Source organism: Lissotriton helveticus, chromosome 2_1 (assembly GCF_964261635.1).
Source record: "Lissotriton helveticus chromosome 2_1, aLisHel1.1, whole genome shotgun sequence".
NCBI classification, from domain to species: domain Eukaryota; kingdom Metazoa; phylum Chordata; class Amphibia; order Caudata; family Salamandridae; genus Lissotriton; species Lissotriton helveticus.
The window spans coordinates 621,148,854-621,169,928 of NC_136059.1; the positions used below are offsets into that span (position 1 = coordinate 621,148,854).

At 51.6% G+C, this 21,075-nt stretch overlaps 1 protein-coding gene across 1 annotated transcript in view; it reads right to left on the reverse strand.

Moving 5' to 3' along the window:
- TMEM167A (transmembrane protein 167A) overlaps positions 1-20,091 on the reverse strand; it is a 182,765-nt gene extending 162,674 nt beyond the window's left edge. The window contains exon 1 of the mRNA XM_078677336.1: positions 19,968-20,091. Within this exon, the coding sequence (XP_078533462.1) occupies positions 19,968-19,970 (3 nt within the window). The 5' untranslated portion in view covers positions 19,971-20,091. The remainder of the gene's footprint in view (positions 1-19,967) is intronic.
- Positions 20,092-21,075: the final 984 nt, after the last annotated feature.

Genomic DNA, 21,075 nt, shown 5'->3' on the forward strand with positions numbered 1-21,075 from the left:
TCTGGTCCTTCCAGGAAACCTGGGCGCTTCTCCCACTGTTCCTCACAGGCTATCTGAATTTTAGTAAACCTGCAACTAGAGGGAAAAGAGGTCGAGCTATGGGTGGCTTGTCTGTTTGGGTGCGTCAATTTGAGGGAGTGTCAGTCAAGGAAGTTTATATTGATAGCCCAGACATACTAATGGTCAGTATTAAATCTACCAGTGGGTTGAATATTTTGTTGATCAATGTATATGCTAGGAGCACCCAGGGTGGTAGGGTCTCCCCTGCCCTTCTTTGCTTGGATGCATACCTAAGTGAAGTCACCATTGATGGTCATTTGATTATAATGGGTGATTTGAACACCTGTTTTGAACCACTGAGTTTAGATGAGGGTCTCCTAACAGAGATTGAGGACACGGCATGATGGATACCCCAACTTGATTTAACACCTATCAAAAAATGGTCCCAATCGGCTACTTTTATAAAAGGGCTATGTCTGGATTTGGGATTACGTGCATTAAACGGTAGAGTGCGCTCCGACTGGCTGGGCAAACATACCTTTTGTAATGGAAGATACAGCAGTCGTATCGACTACGTTTTACTGGATGTGAAACTTTGGCCTAGAGTAGTGGACATGGAAGTAAAGTCAAGCCCAGAAAGCGACCATGATCCATTGGTGGTGGATTTAAGGGATTGTAGCTTCTTGAGGTCGGTTAATCGCTTGTCTAATATAGTACAGGAGGCAGTTGTTCTTACCAACGATATGCGGAGGGTTCGTTGGCCCAAGATCTCTGTAGATATGGAAGCTCGTAAAGCAATTAGATCCATGGTTACTAACTCCTTGGCTGTGATCTCCAATTGCGACACACAGGAGGAGATAAATACAATGATTATGGATACGCACTCTAGATTGTTTATATCTCTAAAAGACCTATTTGTTAAGTCGGTATCCAAAAAGGGTATTAGTGGGAATAAGAAATCCTCTAGCTGGTTTGATCAAGAGTGTCGTCGGACCCATGCAGAATTGTTTAAGGCCCTCAAACTTAAGAACTTGGCCCTTGTTAAGTCTTGTAGGAAGGCTTTTAATGCTGCCAAACATTCTGCTAAGGCCACATGGGATGAAGAACGCTGGTTAGCACTATCTGAAGCATGTGCCTCTCGTAACTTACAACGATTTTGGCACTTACTTAAATGGGGTTGGTCACATGATGATCGCCCAAGCCCAGCCTCGGTGGACCAACAACAATGGGTATTATATTTTGAGAATCAATTTAGGTGCTGTGCTTTTGCACATGATAACATCTGTTGGCCACTCTCGATTGAGCCCCTTGTTTTTTCTGCTAGAGACGTTGAATTAGTTCTGAAGTCTATTCCTAGGGGTAAGGCCCCTGGTCCCGACTGCATTCCGGCTGACCTATTCCAACACGATCACGACCTGTGGGTACCATATCTAGTCCATCTGGTAAACGCACTGGCCACTGGTGCCAAAATTCCTGAATCCTGGGCAGGTGCTGAAATTTTGCCGATCTATAAGAAAGGTGATCGGTCGGTTCCTTCCAATTATCGGCCGATCAGCTTTATAGATGCGATTCAAAAAATTGTAGCCCGCCTGGTTCTTGCAAGAATCCAGGAATGGATTGAGGATTTTAATATCCTAACTCCCCTCCAAGCTGGCTTTAGAGCCCACGTGAGTACCTTGGACCAGGCCTATCGGTTCATGCTCCTTTATTGGAAAACGGTTTTTCTGGGCAGGGGCAACCTATACGCAGCCTTCGTGGACTTGCGGTCTGCTTTTGATCTCGTCCCGAGGGCTGGGTTGTGGAAGTGTCTGCTTGAAATGGGTATGCCGCCCCCCCTAGTTCGCCTGCTGGTGAATTTACATGCAGACACCTACGCCCAGGTTCGCTGGGGCAAACCAGGTGAGGTGACGGGCAGGTTCCCTGTGGCCAAGGGTGTCAGGCAAGGGTGCGTGTTGGCCCCCACCCTTTTTTCCTTATATATTAATCGGGTCACTAAGTACTTTGAAACCCATCCCACGGACGCTCCATCCTTAGCTGGAATGAAAATACCGTTGCTCATGTTCGCTGACGATACTCTTTTGATATCAAAAACCAGACAGGGTCTTCAACAAGCCCTGTCGAGGTTTGAGAGTTTCTGCAGCGAACATGAGCTCGAGGTGAATGTATCAAAGACCAAATTTATGGTCTTAAGGGGTCACACTCAAATCACCTCAAGTGTTACAATGGGGGGGTCATTACTGGAACAAACCAAGTACTTCACCTACCTGGGGGTCACATTTAGCGAGACACTAAGCTGGTCCCACCAGGTTGAGCTTATGGCCCTAAAGCATCTACCGATAGGTGGCGCCTTGATGAAAGAGCACAAAGGTTCCTTCACCAGGCCAATGTCACCGTTACTTAAGATTTATGGGTCTAAGGTTTTACCCTCTATCCTTTACGGGGCGGAATTATGGGGTTTTAGTAATTTGGATCCCCTGAGATTAGCTCAAAGCAAATTTCTCAGAGTGGTTACGGGCCTCCCACAGTCAACTCCCCGGATCCCGCTTCTGTATGACCTTGGATGCCAACCAGTGGAGGACCAAGCAAGGTTTCGTCCCCTGGCATTCTGGCGACGTCTATGGACAACGCCGGAACTCCTGTTTTATGCAAAGGCTTGCCTGGAGGTCAACAATTTGTATGGTTCCTCGAGTATAGCCTGGTTCAAGGACTTAAGCTCTTCCCTTTTGGCCTTAGGGTATGGTGACTTGTGGACTAACCCAGATTCTGGCATCTTCCCTACAAAAAAAGATCTAAAAACGCGATATTGGGACTGGGTGGTCCACAAGAGACATACGAGACTGGGTTCGAGAAACCTCACAGGTCTATTTATTGTCCATAAAGACACATCCAGGCTCGAAAAATATTGGGATATGATCACCAAGCCCCTGGATCGCAAACTATTTCACCAGTTTAGATGCGGTTCTTTACCTTTAAGGGATTTTACAAAAAAATGGGGATTCGGTGGGTCTGGGCACTGTCCAAAATGTCCTGGCCAGGGTGAAAGTCTTGACCATTTTTTGTTTGTGTGTCCTTTGTACTCTGCACCTAGAGCCAAATGGTTAAAACCGGTCTGTAGAAGCCTTGGTACCCGCTCAGCCCTTGAAGCAAGTCGTATTTTAAAAACCAACCTAATCCCACTAATTGTTGTGGAGCTAGCAAAATATTTAGGTTGGGCCTGGCTAGTCAGAAACAGGTATATAAAAAACATCTAGCCAGTGGTATTTTAATAAAGTTCTTGTCTCCGTGTTTCGATTAGCATATTATATGTGCTGTTAGTTAGGCTTGTGCAATGCTTTTTGTTTTAACACTTATGTAGATTATATATGTGATTTAATATGGTTTTAAAGCATTTTTATATGTATATGTTGTATTTTATGTCTTTTATGATGCACTAATCGAATAAAGACTACTTGAACTTGCTAAGTGTATGCATTGTGGCATAACGGGACTGTTAGAAAGGCGATTCCAGGGGAGACAGAGGGTGTCTGACTGCCGCCCCGAAACCCACCTCTCCGTATGGAATTGGACGAGCGCCATCGAGAGGCCTCCTGGCGAGGCTCCTCTCCTACTATCGTAGCAGCCGAGCAATCACACCACTACAGAGAGACACCACACAAGAGTAGATTTAAGAGTCTTTATATAACGAATAAAGGCAAGGTTCTGCAGCGATATGTACAGGGGGATCGTGGGATCCCAACAGAGTCTCAATGTCCGGGGAAGGGGGTAGCGGGACAGTCTTGGTACCAGCGGGTACTAGTAAACCCTGCGCACAGCTCTCAATCCTCGAGCTGGGGGGTGCCGGGAGCCGCGACAGCGTCAGCAGGGCTCGGCGGATGGTTCAGCTTGGTAGAGCCGCGACAGCGTCAGCAGGGCTCGGTGGATGGTTCAGCTTGGTAGAGCCGCGACAGCGTCAGCAGGGCTCGGTGGATGGTTCAGCTTGGTAGAGCCGCGACAGCAGGGCTCGGCAGATGGTTCAGCTTAGGGAAGCCGCGACAGCGTCAGCAGGGCTCAGAGGTTCCAGGTTCTAGGCTCACGGGTTCTTATCAGGCTCAGCCGCGACGAGGTCAGCAGGGCTTCGACTCCAAGATACAACTGATTTTCTGATCCAGGGCTGGCCCAGATATAGGACTGGAGTCCTTTGATGTCCGGACCCTCGCGCCTGGGGGTCGGAGGGGCCGGGATGAAGGTGTCCAGACACCCAGCATGGGGGTGGAGCCAGCGCCCAGGGAGGCCGGAGGCGATCGATACCAAGCGTCCGGGGACGGCTGGAGGCCCATCGAAACTCCTCTTCTCCGGGACCCGCCAAGTGGCCACTTTACCACCTGGGATGATCTTGGTGCCACGGTGTCGGGGCCCCAGGGGTGAGGCCGATCTGCCAATATCCGGCCGTGAGGTCGAAGGTGCTGAGGTATCTGGCAGCCCCCAGGCAATCGATCAGTTCATCCGCCCGGGGGATGGGATGGGCATCGGTCCGGGTAACGGCATTCAGACCCCGGTAGTCGACACAAAACCGGAGCTCCGGAGGGGCGCCGGGGGCGGCGGCTTTTGGGACCAGGACCACTGGACTGGCCCAGGGACTGTCTGAGGGCTCGACCACTCCCAGGGCTAGCATCTTGGCAACTTCGGACTGGATGCAGGCCCGGACTCGGTCAGGAACTCTGTAGGCCCGGTGTCGCACGGGCGGGCTGTCCCTGGTGTCTACATCGGGAACACACCACTGCGTGACCCCGGGAGTGAGCGAAAACAGGTCCGCAAACTGCCCCAACAGCTCTTGGCAGTCCTGGTGCTGTTCGGGGGTCAGGGCGGAGGAGAGGGGAACTCCCTCGACGGAGCCATCTTTTTCAGAGTACCTCAGGAGGTCGGGCAGGGGCTCGGAGTCGTCTTCGGCCCCGTCATCCGTAGCTAGCAGCAGGCTCAGCTCCGTGCGGGCAAAGTGAGGCTTGAGCCGGTTGGCGTTCCTGGGGGACTCCATGTCCACCAGATAGGTGACGGGGCTCTTGCGCTCCACCACTTTGAAGGGCCCCGTCCATTTGTCCTGGAGGGCACAGGGTTCGACCGGGGACATGACCCAGACTTGTTGGCCCGGCTCGAACTCGATGGACGAGGCGTTCTGGTCATACCAGCGTTTCATCTCCTCCTGACTGGCCTCAAGGTTGGCCTCGGCAAGTTCCCGGAATTTCCGAGTCTGGTTCCGGAGGGTCAGGAGGTACCGGTAGACATCTGGGGGGGCATCTCGGACTGTAGTCTCCCAGCCTTCTTTCACCAGGCTGAGGAACCTCGGACAGGGTGTCCATACAATAGTTCGAAGGGGCTAAACCTCAGGGACTTCTGAGGTACCTCCCGATAGGCAAACAGGAGGCATGGTAGTAGGACGTCCCATTTGCGGCGGAGGGGTTCTTCCAGGCCCTTAATCATCCCCTTTAGGGTTCTGTTAAAGCGCTCCACAAGTCCATTCCCCTGGGGGTGATACGGGGTGGTGAACCTATATGTGACCCCGCATTGTTGCCACAGGGACTGCATGTATTTCGATATAAAGTTTGTGCCCCGATCGCTCACGACCTCTCGGGGGAATCCCACTCGGGAGAAAATTCCCATTAGTGCTCGGCCCACCACGGGGGCCGTGATGGTCCGGAGGGGGATGGCTTCTGGGTAGCGGGTGGCATGGTCCACCAGGACGAGGATGAAGCGGTGTCCCTGTGAGGTGCGGGGGTCCAGGGGCCCCACGATATCGATCCCCACTCGCTCGAAGGGGGTTGTCACCACAGGAAAGGGTTGGAGCAGGGCCCTTGACTTTTCCCCCGCTCTTCCCGCTGGCTTGACAGGTCGGACAGGTTCTGCAGTGATTGCTCACATCGTTGCGCATCTTGGGCCAGTAGAAGTGGGTCACCAGGCGGCTGTAAGTTTTGTCCTGCCCCAGGTGCCCGGCGAGGGGCACACCGTGTGCCAGGTTTAAGAGGAAGTCTCTGAAGCGTAGGGGGACCACCAACACTCGGCTGGCCCCCAGCTCAGCAATTTTTTGTTCACTGTATAATAGGTCGTGGTCCCAGTAAACCCAGTGGGACCCCAACGTGTCCCCGGCGGCTTGAGCTGCAGCTTGCTGCAGGGTTCCCTCGAGGGAGGGACAGGTCTTTTGTTCCTGCCGGAAATGTTCTGGGGTGGGACCCCCCTCCTGGCGCCATTGGCTTAGTTCAGGGATGCTGCCGAGCTCGGCGCGGTCTTCATGGTTGGGCCCTGGGGGCCCCGGATCGAGGCCGGTTTCGTCCTCGACGGCGGGTGGCGGAGGCGCGGGCCATTCTTGTTCTTCGGTCAGGGCGGCCTCCGCCGGCGCCGGAGCCCGGGCGGCCATGGATCGGGTTGTCACACAAACCCACTCGGGTAGTCCTAGCATCCCCAGATGTTCTCTCCGCTCGACTTGGGCCCAGGGGGAATTCTCAAGATCGTTTCCGAGGAGGCAGTCCACGAGGGCGTCGTCCCGGACGGTCACCTTTAGCATGCCAGACACCCCTCCCCACTCGAAGGGGATTCGGGCCATCTGGCACAGGGTCTCGGAATTGTCGGCGGCCCGCACGGGGTACAGCACATTCGGGAGGATCTGTTCGGGGGTCACCAGGTGGCAGCGGACGGCTGTCACACTGGCTCCAGTGTCACGGAGGGCTTCGGTCCGTCGCCCATTGATGTTGACCCACTGACGGTACTTTTGGGTGTTGCTCGGGAGTGGAGCCCGGGGAATCATGTCTCTCTCGCCCAGACAGACTAAGGCCATGGCGGCGGGCACCCACTCGGTCTGGTCCTCGTAGTAGACCTCTTCTGCTTCCTCGCCTTCTTCCCCCAGGGCGGCGGCAGCGATCTGGCGGGTCGGGGGCCCAGTGGTGCCGGCGCGCTGGTTCATTGGGCATTGGGGGTCACTGGCGTAGTGACCTGGCCGCTGGCATCTGTGGCAGGTCACGTTCGGGCGGGGCCCCGGTCATGCTGGGGGAGGCCCTCTTCGGGTCAGGGACGGTGAAGTGTTGTTCTGGGGCGACCCCCGGTGCGGACTCCGGGGCGGCGCAGGTGGAAAGTCTCGGCTTTGGTTCTGGCCTCCTCCGCCGCCTCGCTGGCGGGGGTGCCCTTGCGTGTTCCGTCCGGATTCTCCTATCGGGGTCCGGGGGACCTGGGTGCTCACCCATCGATCGGCCTCGATGGCGAGTTTCCGGGGCTCGGTCAGCTTGCTGTAGAGTAGATGCTGTCTGAGCTCGACAAAGCAGTTGTTGGAGAGGTGCTCCCATACAATGAGATCGAACAGCTGCTCGTAGGTGGTCATTTTGCTGCCCTTTATCCACCCGTCTAGGGCTCTGCTATAAAAGTTCACGTACTCCACCCATGTAGTACCGGGGATCTTTTTACAGTCTCTGAATCTCTGTCGGTACATCTCAGGGGTGAGTCCATACCGGGTGAGCAGGGCGTCCTTCATGTGATTATAGGAGGACATTACGTCGTCGGCCAGGTCCAGCAGGGTGTCTCTTCCTTCGCTGACGAATCTCCCCCATAAGCCGGCACCCCAATCTTTTCGGGGTATGCGGTGCGCGGCCATGGCGACTTCGTAGGCCTTAAACCACTGCTGGATGACGTCATTTTTGTAATACTCTTTGACGACATCCTTGGGGATGTGGACCTTCGGGTCGGCCGGAGGTGGGGGGTTTCGGAGCACAGCAGCGCCAGCTTCTTCGCTCTTGGCCTTGATCTCCAGTTCTTTGAGGCCACGCTCGTGCTCGAACGTGAGTTTCTTTTCCTCTAGTTCACTCTGTCTCCGTCTTTCCTCCAGATCTCCTTGCAGCCGTAGTTGCTCAAGGGCGATTTTCTTTTCCGCTAGTTGGAGTTCCCCGTCCAGCCGGAGTCGGGCGAGCTCCAACTCGTGGAGCCGGCTTCTCTCTCGTTCTCGGGCATCTTTGTGGGAGAGGCCCGGGTCTCGGGTGGGGTTTCTTTCCTCTACGGGGGCTGTTGAGGCCCCTTGGTGCACGTCTGGGACCGGTTCACCTCCGGTCGGGGGTGGTGTCTCTCGGGCCTCCACCCATGTTTGCAGTGCTTCTTTAAAATCTTCCTTTGTACTTAGTCCGGTGGTAGCGATACCTAAGTTTTTGCAGAACTGTTTGAGTTCTTTATGCGTGTACTCCTCCAATAGTTCCTTCTGGAACTCTGCGGTCGTTCCGGTTTCTTTATCGCTCATGGTTGCCGTGGTCTCTGTTAGTAGTGGGCGAGCTGCTCGCTGTACGATATGCGTCGGCTCGGATCCCGTCGCCTGCCACCAATGTTAGAAAGGCGATTCCAGGGGAGACAGATGGTGTCTGACTGCCGCCCCGAAACCCACCTCTCCGTATGGAATTGGCCGAGTGCCGTCAAGAGGCCTCCTGGCGAGGCTCCTCTCCTACTATCGTAGCAGCCGAGCAATCACACCACTACAGAGAGACACCACACAAGAGTAGATTTAAGAGTCTTTATATAGCGAATAAAGGCAAGGTTCCGCAGCGATATGTACAGGGGGATCGTGGGATCCCAACAGAGTCTCAATGTCCGGGGAAGGGGGTAGCGGGACAGTCTTGGTACCAGCGGGTACTAGGAAACCCTGCGCACAGCTCTCAGTCCTCGAGCTGGGGGGTGCCGGGAGCCGCGACAGCGTCAGCAGGGCTCGGCGGATGGTTCAGCTTGGTAGAGCCGTGACAGCGTCAGCAGGGCTCGGTGGATGGTTCAGCTTGGTAGAGCCGCGACAGCGTCAGCAGGGCTCGGTGGATGGTTCAGCTTGGTAGAGCCGCGACAGCGTCAGCAGGGCTCGGCAGATGGTTCAGCTTAGGGGAGCCGCGACAGTGTCAGCAGGGCTCAGAGGTTCCAGGTTCCAGGCTCACGGGTTCTTATCAGGCTCAGCCGCGACGAGGTCAGCAGGGCTTCGACTCCAAGATACAACTGATTTCCTGATCCAGGGCTGGCCCAGATATAGGACTGGAGTCCTTTGATGTCCGGAGCCTCGCGCCTGGGGGTCGGAGGGGCCGGGATGAAGGTGTCCAGACACCCAGCATGAGGGTAGAGCCAGCGCCCAGGGAGGCCAGAGGCGATCGATACCAAGCGTCCGGGGATGGCTGGAGGCCCATCGAAACTCCTCTTCTCCGGGACCCGCCAAGTAGCCACTTTACCACCTGGGATGATCTTGGTGCCACGATGTCGGGGCTTCGCTGGGGCCGCGGCCAGGGTCGGGCCGAGGCCACGTGCTCGGGACGTGATGGGTCCAAGATGGAGTCGGGCCTGAGAGGGTGGCCCGGGGTGGTGACCGGACCTGCAGAGTTGGGGCGAACCGGGTTCGCCGGGTTCCAGAGGGGGAGGGCCGGTGTGTGCCAGGGGCGGCTCTCGTCGAGAGTTCGTTGAGGGTGGTGTCCGGAGGGGCGACAGCGGGTCGATGGAGGGCCGATGTCGTCCAGGGTCAGCCATGCGGGAGGGGTAGGACCACGCCACGAGGCCGGGTCCAACAGGGACATTATGAGAAAGTGTGTAGGCGGAAAATGGTCCGCAACACGGTGAAGTTCGTGGATCAAGACCAGGAAGACACGGAAGAGAGCAGGCCGGAGGAGGATGACACGGTGCTATGCATAGAGGACCAAGTCCTGGTCGTAGACACCCGAAGATCGAACAAACCCAAGTGTGAGATAGTGATAGGCGGGGTGCAGATGAGTATTGTGGCGGAATCAGGATCACCGTATACAATCGTTCAAAGAGCAGTTTGGGAAGAAAAGTTCAAACCTCAGGTGGGACCTAGATTGGAACCTCCGGATATAAGGCCTGTCACATACACTGGAGAACGAATGTCCATGGTAGGGTACAGACTGTTGAAGTTTGAATTCGGTGGACGCTGTGCAGACAGCAAGCTGCTCGTAGCGGAAAAGGGTCCTTCGGTCCTAGGCTGGATGGATCAAGGAGATTTGGGGATAAAACTGGATCCAGGAGGAGCTATACAAGTATTGCTGACGGCACCAGAACAGTGGCCAGATTTGGAGAGAATGAAGCAGGACTTTCCGAAGGTATTTGGCGGGAAAGTCGGGAAATTGGAAAAGTTCACACACAGAATAGTTCTTAAAGACAACGCCACCCCAGTAGCACACAAAGTACGGAACAAACCCATTGCAGTACGGGAAGCAGTGCAACAGGAATTGCAAGGGCTGGAAAAGAATGGGATAATTGAACCTATCGATTGTGCGGAATGGCTGGTGCCCCTGGTGGTGGTAATGAAGCCCAACGGCAAGGTCAGGCTGTGTGTAGACCTACGCGAGCTGAACAAATGTATCGTGGTGGAAAGGTTCCCGTTGCCCCGCAATGAGGAAATGTTGGCCAAGACCAGAGGAATAAAGTGGTACTCCACTATCGATTTAACGTCAGCATACCACCAGATAGTGTTACATCCAGAAAGCAGGAAGTTGACATCGTTCATCACACCCTTCGGGTGTTACCAGTTCTGCAGAATGCCATTCGGCCTTGCCTCAGCGGCGGCTGTCTTCCAGAAACTCATGCACCGACTCTTCAAAGACATGGAAGATGTCCAATATTTCCAAGACGATATCCTGGTGATGGGACGAGACAGGAAGGACCATGAGACCAAGCTAGCAAGGGTTCTGGACGTGCTGGAAGAGAAAGGCCTGACTGCAGAGTGGGAGAAGTGTCGCCTGGGCAGGGCCTCGGTTACCTATCTGGGACACGAAATAGGCGAGCAAGGCATCACGCCTAAAAGAGACAATGTGAAGGCCATTTGTGATGCACCACCCCATCCAGTAAAGAAGAGGTCAGATCCTTCCTAGGGATGGCTGAGTATTACAGTAAGTTCATACAGCACTTCACCACCAAGACCCATCACCTGAGGAAACTCACGAGGAACAAGACAACGTTTGTATGGACAGAAGCACTGCAAGATGAATTTGAGGGAGTAAAGAAGGACGTTAGCCATGCCATACCCCTGCAGGGGTACGACCCACAAGGGCAATCAGCGCTGATGACGGACGCCAGTGACAAAGGACCATGAGCAGTCCTTATGCAAATCAGGAGTTGTGGGACAACTGAAACATTGAGCTTCGCGTAAAGGACTTTGTCGGACACTGAAAAGAAGTTCAGTGTCATAGAGAAGGAAATAATGGCGGTAGTGTGGGCGATGGGCAAATTTCGTCAATTCTTGTGGGGGACAAAGTTCCTACTGAAGACTGATCACAAACCCTTAGTGCGAGTCCTCACGTCCAGTGGACATGCAAGTGCCACGCCCAGAATAGCCAAGATGACGCTAAAGTTACTGGAGTACGGATATGACGTAGACCACATCCCGGGAAGCCAAAACAAGGTGTCGGACTACCTGAGCAGAGCTGCAGCCATGGAAGCAGCCACGGAAGGTATAGAAGCATGCGAGGAGATGGTAGCCTTGACAGAAGACCCGGAGAAGGTAATTAGCAACCAAGAATGGATGGAAGCGTACAGGGAGGACCAAAACATCCAGGCAGTAAAAGTGCACATATTGGAAGGAAGGCCGGAGAAGAGGCACCTACGGGAAAACATCAGGAAATTCTATGAAGTGAGAGGAGAACTATCCCTGGATGATAAGGGAGTGTTCCTGTACAGGGGAGACAAGGTGGTAGCCCCAGAAAGTCTACGGCCTCGGTTGTTAGCGATATTACATGAAGGCCACTTAGGCATTGTCAAATCAAAAATGAGGGCCAAACAAGGATATTGGTGGCCCGGTATGGACATTCAAACAGAAAGACATGTGAGGGAGTGCGACCAATGCCAGCGTGCAGACAAGACAATGACTCCTCTGAGGCCTGCCCTAGGGAAATTTACCAACCCTAAGAATCCTTGGGAGGAGCTATCCATAGACATACTCAGGCCGATTCTGGATGACCAAGGGACACAGAAATATCTATGTGTCATGGTGGACAGATACTCTAAATGGCCAGAGGTAAGTGTTCAAGAGGAAATGTATACTGACGTGATTCTTAAGTTCCTCACTGCGACATTCCTCAGGGAAGGCATTCCCAAGTCGGTGTTAAGTGACAATGGCCCCCAGTTCATGTCTGGGAAATGGCTCCGATACATGGAAAGAAATGGCATCACATCTAAACACACTTACATATATCATCCGGCTGGAAATGGGCAAGTGGAACGCTTTAACAGAGTGCTGATGGGGTCCATTCAGGTAGCCATCATGATGGCGAAGGACTGGGAGAAAGAAATGTTGAATATGATATGGGCATATCGCATAACCCCAACGGGCACAGGGTACAGCCCCTTCCAGATCCTGAGAGGTAGGGTTCCCTTCACAAAAGACAACGTGGCATTAAAGGAGAAGACTGTAACCAGCAAGTGGTCCCCGGCGGTAGTCCAGAATATCCTCATCAACAATCAATGGCCTGCCCCTATGTACTGTGCGGTCAATGACCCCAAGTTAATTTTGCATTTATTCAGTCAGACAGAGGGTGCTCTTCAGCCTTCTATCTGTATGTGCTAATCACAGTCACTGTCTTCACTACAAAAAGCTTAAAAACCATATATGTGTGTGCATGTAGCCCCAAGCTGGTCCTATCACCTCACTGCACCTTTCTACTGTGAAAAAGGGGGAGGGAAGGTTGGCAGAGCCTCACGGGAGCAACACCTGGGGGAGGATATGACAGGCTGGTACTCGCCTGAGTCCTCACTTCTCATCATCAGCTACTGCCAACCAGAAAAGAAAAGGGGATAAAGGATGTGCAAAGAAACCAAAAACCATTGTGTGTTACACGTGTTTAGTGACCCAATGTAGTATACCAAACCTCTTATATTCGAGATCTGGATCCACCACGTTTAAAAAGAGCTGAGCTAAACTGGCAACTACAACTTTATTCTGTGCTGTTTGCCCACTCTATTAAAAACAACCGACATGTTTCATCACCGACATATACTTTACCGGCGATTTCATCAGGGATTTTTGGGTCAGCGTGAGTCTTGCACGTCTTGATTCTCCCTTTATTGTACCAGATGGCCTCTTTGATTGAGCCTACCCGGCCCCCGTAGAAGAATCTGGGACTGTCGGACCCTATTTAACCGTTAACGGGTTCCGTGTACTGCCTGTCGGTCGGTCTCGTAAGTGCGCAATCATGTGGCCTCCGCTCACCCTGCGTCTCGCAGTCCCAGATTCTTCTACGGGGGCCGGGTAGGCTCAATCAAAGAGACCACCTGGTACAATAAAGGGAGAATCAAGACGTGCAAGACTCACGCTGACCCAAAAAAACCCTGATGAAATCGCCGGTAAAGTATAGGTCGGTGATGAAACATGTCGGTTGTTTAGGTTTCGCCTGTCGAAAGCTGCGCAAGCGGCGTTTCGCGCAGGCGAAATCTTATGTCTAGAGTATGTGTGCTCATGTCCCGCCCCTCTGTTCCATTGGCTAGCTCCATAAATGGAGGCTAGCCATTGGAACAGAGATCTGTCCGTCAATGCCGGAGCAGATTTGTGGGCGTTCCCGAGAATTTTAGGCTTTTGCCCACGTCATGCGGCGGCGGGCGTTTATTTTGTTTATTTTTGCCGGCGCTTTTGGTTTCCATTTCCCCCGACAGCCGCTGGAAGAAGTCCTCAGGTGAGTGCTTGCTGTCCTGCCCACCCCCCGCCGCGTTCGTTGTGCTTGCTACCCCTTGCCCTGCTCCCTCGTTCATTGTGCTGGCCGCCACCCCCCCCTCCAACCCCCTGATCGGCAGCAATTCGTCCTCCCCAGTCTCGCTCTGTGTCCCGAGATCTGCAGCCCTCCTGCCCTCCCTGTCCCAGGGTTGGTGGCTCTCCTCCCCCAGTCTGGATCGGCCGCCCTCCCTCCCCCTTCAGTCTCTCCCTGCACGTCCTCCTCGGGGGGGTGGGGGACGGAGGTCGGTGCATCAGGACAGGAGCTCTGGGCACAGCCGGGGGCCTTGCACCGCTGGTGTGACACTTGGTTGTGTTTACATAAATCGCAAAGGTGTTTTAGATCCCCAAGCTTGCATATTTATTTTTATTTCCTATTGTACATTTTTTTTTGTCTGTTAAAAAGCATGAATGCGCATGGTTTTTAGGATTCTAGTTTCAAGCCCCCGCCCTCCCGTCTCCCTTCTTTTATGGTATATGAATGCATCGCCGTGCAGTGAAGCGCCCCCTGGCAGTGCGCCCTGGGTAAGGAGTGTGCTGCATTCCCTCCAGTACATACACACGGAAGCTTCTACCTCACGCAAGCACGAGCCACGGATGTGAGGGGTGCGGGTGTTGTTTCACAGCCTACATCATTCATTTTATAGGCCTGGAAGCATAAATGTCTGGGTAGGCCCCGCCGAAAAGAAACCCCGTCTCATACCTGATGGTTGCACGCTCTCTCGTGCAGCCGATGAGAGCCCGAGAGATATGCCTAACTGATCTCTGCAAATACAGAATGACTTTATGAAGGGGTTATACCGAAAGCGCTAAGACGCCACCCCAGCAGCCAGTGTGCATTATGCAAGAACCATTTAATGTATATTTTAAAAGTTTGATGTACTTTCAGTTCTATAATGCACCGCAGGCCAGGGTCCTAAAGCACAGGTGAACATCTGGACAGCTGAACATGCGAGACACGTGTCCTGTCACATATGGATGATCATGACACATGACGCGTCAGAAAGCCAGCTCGTGGCAGGTTCATCTTCAGGACGAGCCTGTGGCGGGAGGACACGCAGCCATCAGCTAAAGAAACAAACCCCACGCATCGAGGCGACAGCTGCAGCCCCGGCCCCCCTGGAGGGACCCCCACAGATAGTGACAGTGGGAGGGGGCGAGTGGTTTCACAGGTGGGCTTGTGACAACACAGCAAACGACTGCGCCCACCACCCGCGGCTGCCCATCTGCGGGACAAACGAGGGCGTTTGCCCCGAGCCAGGGCTGTTCACACCTCTGAACGGGGGCCCCGGGAGGGCCCATTCATTGCCGGGCCCCTCCCCGGAGGGGGCCAGACGCAGCATCCAGACACTGGTGGGGGCAGGGTTCAGGCAACATGCCAGCCACGCCAGGCTGCCCAGGATTTGTGCCAGACGGCCTCAGTTACTGAAATAAATGAATCATAGTCTTTTACTGGAAACGTACATATTTTTTTTTTAGAAAAATTTTGTCCTGGGAAGAGGGTGGGGGAGGGGATTTGATTAATGGCGATAAAATAAATGTACATGTGGGGTTTTATATGGCAATTAATACTCCCCTCCTTGTCAGAATTTTCATATCGGTCTGACTTATTTGGAACCGCACTGCATTTTTAGCTGGCTGCATTGTCTTCCATAGACGAGAAGCTTCAAATAATCCAAATTTGTGAAGGAAATAGTGCAAGCTTGACAAAGAATACAGATGTCCGAATAAATGTTGAAAAATATTTCACTACTCGAGAGCAGTCCCTTCACCCCCGACTCTCCCATCTAAGATTAGACCGTATATCGAGTATTGTGTGCCAATTGGACCAACTTTCCAACTACCCTTTTTTAGAGGCAGGAGAATAACCTCTCTGTGCTCTGTCAAGAGGGGGCAGTCCATATTAATTCCATGAATGTGACTCCACCCTTCTGTCCAAACCCTACTTAATTCTTCTGTGCCTTTCAATACCAGACCAGGCGCCAATGCTTTTCAAGATATGTAAAAAAATGCCCGATTTCAACATTATATACACATCTGGCCTTTTAATTTAAACCGAACGTTACATGTGGGTAGACTGCGACGTCATACAATATAGTAAGCATATATGCTATTAGTGTGTGTGTGTGTGTGTGTGTGTGTGTGTGCAGGGGGTGAGAAGTAACAGAGATTTGAGTTTCTTGGGGACCTGCTGGCGACGGCTTTGGAAGAAGGAGATCAGTGCGTAGAGGTGGGAGGTCTGGTCAGATCAGGGATGATTTCAGAGAGTAGAGTAATCTGTGCGCCTCCAGCGGTTCAGCTGTGCATGGTGTTCACCAGGTGTAGAGGCGCTATGTTTGCATGACTTCCATCTTGAGGGTGAAGAAGTCCAGGACAGCGGACACGGGTCAGGGTGAGGGAATTTGCGGACGGAGGAGGATGAACTGAACTCTGCTCCTCGGCGAGACTAGAATGAGGGGAAGGGTTGCGAGGGAGAGGCAAGTTTGAAGAACAGCAAACAAACACCGACCAGCATCCTGCTGTGGACATGCAACGACTTTATCAAGGTTACGGCCTTGAGGCGCGCATCAGCGCACCTTGTAAAGCCGGATTAATAACTGCTTCCAAATATTACATTACAACCGTGGCCTTGCAGTCAGAGCTTTCAATGCCCCGCGTGCGCCATAAAACAACATCCATTGTCAGTCGTTCACACTTTGGTATGTTTGAATGGTTCCCTTGGTCACCTGGTTACAAAGAGGGATAATTCTAAATACAATCCATTGTTTCTGCCTTCGCTCGCAGTGGCTTCGGTTCTTTTGTTTCGGTTTCATCTACAGTGCTCGTGGTCTGCTCCCGGCCCCTAAATCTTTTCATGAACATTTTCTTTATGTTTCTAATTTAGCCCTAAACTTCCTCCAGTCATGTTCAATGAAAAAAGATGTCTGGCGCGCTTTTTTTTTAGAAATATTATGGAATTGTACAAAGAGTATTTTAGTTCTGCAGATTGCTTCATTGCCACACTTGTTTTCACTCCAACCTCGTCTTCTATTTCCTCAACAAATGAGTCTAATCTTCATTTCGGTAAGGGGCGAATAAGTGTTCGGTCTGAGATCTGTGCAGAACTTGTCCTTCGAAGGCTTGACACACGTCTGACCCACTACGACTTTTATCCTTCCAAAGTTGGTACCACGAGTACCATTGAACGATTACACTAAGTACTTAGGTATTTTTATTTTTTGGGGTAAAGTAATATCAAACTTGTGAATTTGCAGCACTGCCCCCTCGCTGTGCTTGCTTCCCTGCCCCCTCGCTGTGCTTGCTCTCCTGAGTGTGTGTGTGTCTTTGGGTGGGTGTGTGTGTGGCTCTGGATGGGTGTGTGTGGCACTGGGTGGGTGGGTGTGGCTCTGGGTGGGTGTGGCTCTGGGTGGGTGTGGCTCTGGGTGGGTGTGTGTGGCTCTGGTGGGTGGGTGTGTTTCTGGTGGGTGTGTGTGGCTCTGGGTGTGGGTGTGTGGCTGTGGGTGTGGCTCTGTGTGTGGCTCTCTGTGTGTGTGTGGGTTTGTGTGTGGGTCTGTGTGGCTCTCTGTGTGTGGCTCTCTGTGTGTGGCTCTCTGTGTGGCTCTCTGTGTGTGTGTGGCTCTGTGTGTGTGTGTGGCTCTGTGTGTGTGTGTGGCTCTGTGTGTGGCTCTGTGTGTGTGTGTGGCTCTGTGTGTGTGTGTGTGGCTCTGTGTGTGTGTGTGTGGCTCTGTGTGTGTGGCTCTGTGTGTGTGTGTGGCTCTGTGTGTGTGTGGGGGGGCTCTGTTTGTGTGTGTGGGTCTGTGTGTGGGTGTGTGTGTGGGTCTGTGTGTTTTTGTGTGGCATTTGCCAGAGATTAAACTATTGGCATTGTAAATGACAATGCCATTTATTTATCTGTTTTCAAAACCAACACATAAATACAAATGTTGTCATTTACAATGCCAATAGCTCAAACTTTTCAAAAGGCGAAACCATTGCATTGTAAATGCTTGTTTTAATAGAGTGGGCAAACAGCACAGAATAAAGTTGTAGTTGCCAGTTTGCTCAGCTCTTTTTAAACGTGGTGGATCCAGATCTCGAATATAAGAGGTTTGGTATACTACATTGGGTCACTAAACATGTGTAACACACAATGGTTTTTGGTTTCTTTGCACATCCTTTATCCCCTTTTCTTTTCTGGTTGGCAGTAGCTGATGATGAGAAGTGAGGACTCAGGCGAGTACCAGCCTGTCATATCCTCCCCCAGGTGTTGCTCCCGTGAGGCTCTGCCAACCTTCCCTCCCCCTTTTTCACAGTAGAAAGGTGCAGTGAGGTGATAGGACCAGCTTGGGGCTACATGCACACACATATATGTTTTTTAAGCTTTTTGTAGAGAAGACAGTGACTGTGATTAGCACATACAGATAGAAGGCTGAAGAGCACCCTCTGTCTGACTGAATAAATGCAGAATTAACTTGGGGTCATTGACCACACAGTACATAGGGGCAGGCCATTGATTGTTGATGAGGATATGAGTGGGGGGCGTCCTGGTTCCCTTCCTTTCCCCCTTAGGCTCCTGATAGTATAGGGTAGTCCAGAATAACCTTGAAAGAGCCCAAAGAATTTATGCAGAGCATTAAAACAGAAGAAGGAATGTAAAGGACACAACCTTAGAGGAAGGTGAATGGGCCAGGGTCACACTTGCGGTACTACAAAGGAAGGGTGACAGCAAATACAGCAGACTACTCCAAGTGAAGGAGGTATATGACCGGGCCGCATTGCTCAGTGATGGGAATGTGTGGTCCCAGGATCGCATGGCTCGGTGCAATAAAATCCGGCAATGGCTTCTGGAAGATCGTGAACAATGGGTGACTGACCCAAGAACACAGGAAATTAACAGAGAGGAACAGGAAAGTGAGAGACATAGAAGGTGCAGAGATGGAGAGGGAGCCCAGTGGAGGTGACAGTCCGGGAACAGAGACACCATCCTGTGAAGAGAGAGAATCCCCACGCAGGGAGAGCCTGGGTTCCCAAGAAGGTAGAGAGACTGGGTCTACATTGAACAGCATGAGAGGTGACTGCCACCTTGGTAAGACGCACCCGGGGGGCAGATTGATTGTGAGACCATCGAGGTTCCGGGACTATGATATGAGTGAAGCGTGAAATCCCCCAAATTAACTGTTCTCTGTTATGTGGAAAAAGGGGAGATATGTAGAGTCGGCGCTCTAGTGTTCACGCTGCTCGATGACGTAGCGTGAATGTGCTGCCATCTTGGGGGCATGGCTAAGAGTGAATCGGGCGCCGGAGGCAGAGAAAGAGCGCACTTTGCGCTCTCTGAGGAGTTAACCTAAATATATGAATAAAATATATTTAGATCACCAACCCACTGTGTCCTGTCGTTCCCAGCCCAAGGACCTACATTACATATACCACTAGTAACAGCAGAATATATTGCCTTTTTTGTACATAGACAAGTCATAACACTTTAACAGACTTTCTGTAATGTATGTTGTAAAACTACTCAGCAAGCTACAACTTACAACAAAAAACAGCCTATTATTATTCACATAGGCGAAACCTGATGCATTTGCCAACGCTTGTTCTTTACACGCCTTCTCTGCTACTTAGAACTAGGTGGCCCACACTATGTCAATGCATTTTATTTCCAATTAATTAATTCATGGCCGACACATTAAACAACACTTGAGAGGAATTACAGTGTTTCTGTACTTAAGACATTTCTAGAACTAAGGTAATTTTATTAAACACATAATTTGTGACGATAAGTCCAGCACCAAAAGAATTGCAAGCTCAAACATATTGAAACTACCGAATATACGCACGTGATCAACGGTTTAATTATAAACATGTGACTTGTTTTACATATAACACTGTCTCGCTCTGCATTCCGCCAACGATGCATCTCCCAAACCTCTACTCCCCACCCCACCCCACCCCCTCCACTGCCCATTTCTCTATCAACCCAGTGCTTCCTTTCTCCTCACCGGTGAAAAACTCTATCACCTGCAATTCTCTTTCACTTCTGGGTTTCCCCGAATCCATCAACTTGCTGCCTAGCATCTCTCTTTCGTGCACGGCTAACTTTCGCACATCACAATGTTACCCGAAGCAGCCCACATTGCCCCTACACAGGAATGTGTCTTCTTCAACCCAGTCTCCCTTGAACAGCCCTCTCTAGGGCTCACTCGCCCCTGACTCGCAAAAATATCCATCTTTACAATATTCATGTTCTCCCTCAAAGTTACGTTGCTTCTCTATTGTTAGCACTTGGTGAATCTTTAGTTGAACTTACCATAGTGGCAACCTGTCACATCACCGGAAAGGAAATTGCTACGGTACTGACATCACGTGGCTACCACGTACACGCGAAAACAATTGAGCATGCGCTGTTTCCCATTCCAGCCCCGCCCTCTCCGGTTAGCTATACTTCTCATTGGACAGTATCATCAGCTGGTTGGACATTTCCTTTTGTTTACGTCAGCTGAATATAACGACGTCGAGTGAACACGTTTGACGAGTGAGAGAAGGGCGATTTTCACGGAGTTAGTAGGGAGACTGTGGGTGAGACTTGAAGGGAGTAGGGAGAGAACGGAGGAGGCGTAAAATGGACATATGGTTAGGGTAAAGGCGGTTTGGATTAAGGCAATGGAGCGCCAGCGAAGGGTAAACCTTACCAGAGACTTGGCGGAACGAATGTGAGAAGAGCACACCGAAAATAGCCACCGGAGCACGGCCAAACAGTATAATCGCTGCTGTTTAGCCAGCCAACTGAAAAATAGTGATATTTCCTTGCTGCTGGCCATGCATTCTAGAGTTTCTTTTATTTAGCCAATGGCTGCTTGAATAGCGTTGAAAATACACTATTTACCAAGCAGCCGGCTAACTATCCTCCACCTTATTTTAAACGCTTCAGAATAAAAGCAGGAACGGTGTACCTCTTCTTTATGCGCTATCTGTCCAACACTGCATGTTGTCAAGGAACTCCACTCTTTGTCAAGGTGCTGGTAAAATAGCCGACATTATGTACAATTTCTCTAGTGGCCGTGCAGATGGCAAGTCAACCTCATTATGTATCCGGCCGCTAGCTAAATGGAAGGAATGATGTACTATTTGGTCCTAGCCGTAGCGACAGCTTCCAGTGAAGATACACCTATACATGGAAGAAGTGAATACTCTCTACTGCAGCAGCTCTAAGGCCACGGGATAACAGCACACAACAAAGCTTCCTTCCAACTGCAATGCAACATTCTACAGTTCTGAATTTATATCAGCAAAATATTCTGCTTCACATTACATAGTTAAGTTCCCAACTTACTTTATTTATGTATATTGCAGTGGCTTTTCAAATTGCAAATACATCTCTCGGTTGGCTGGCTAAATAGCATTTTTCACCTGGCTGC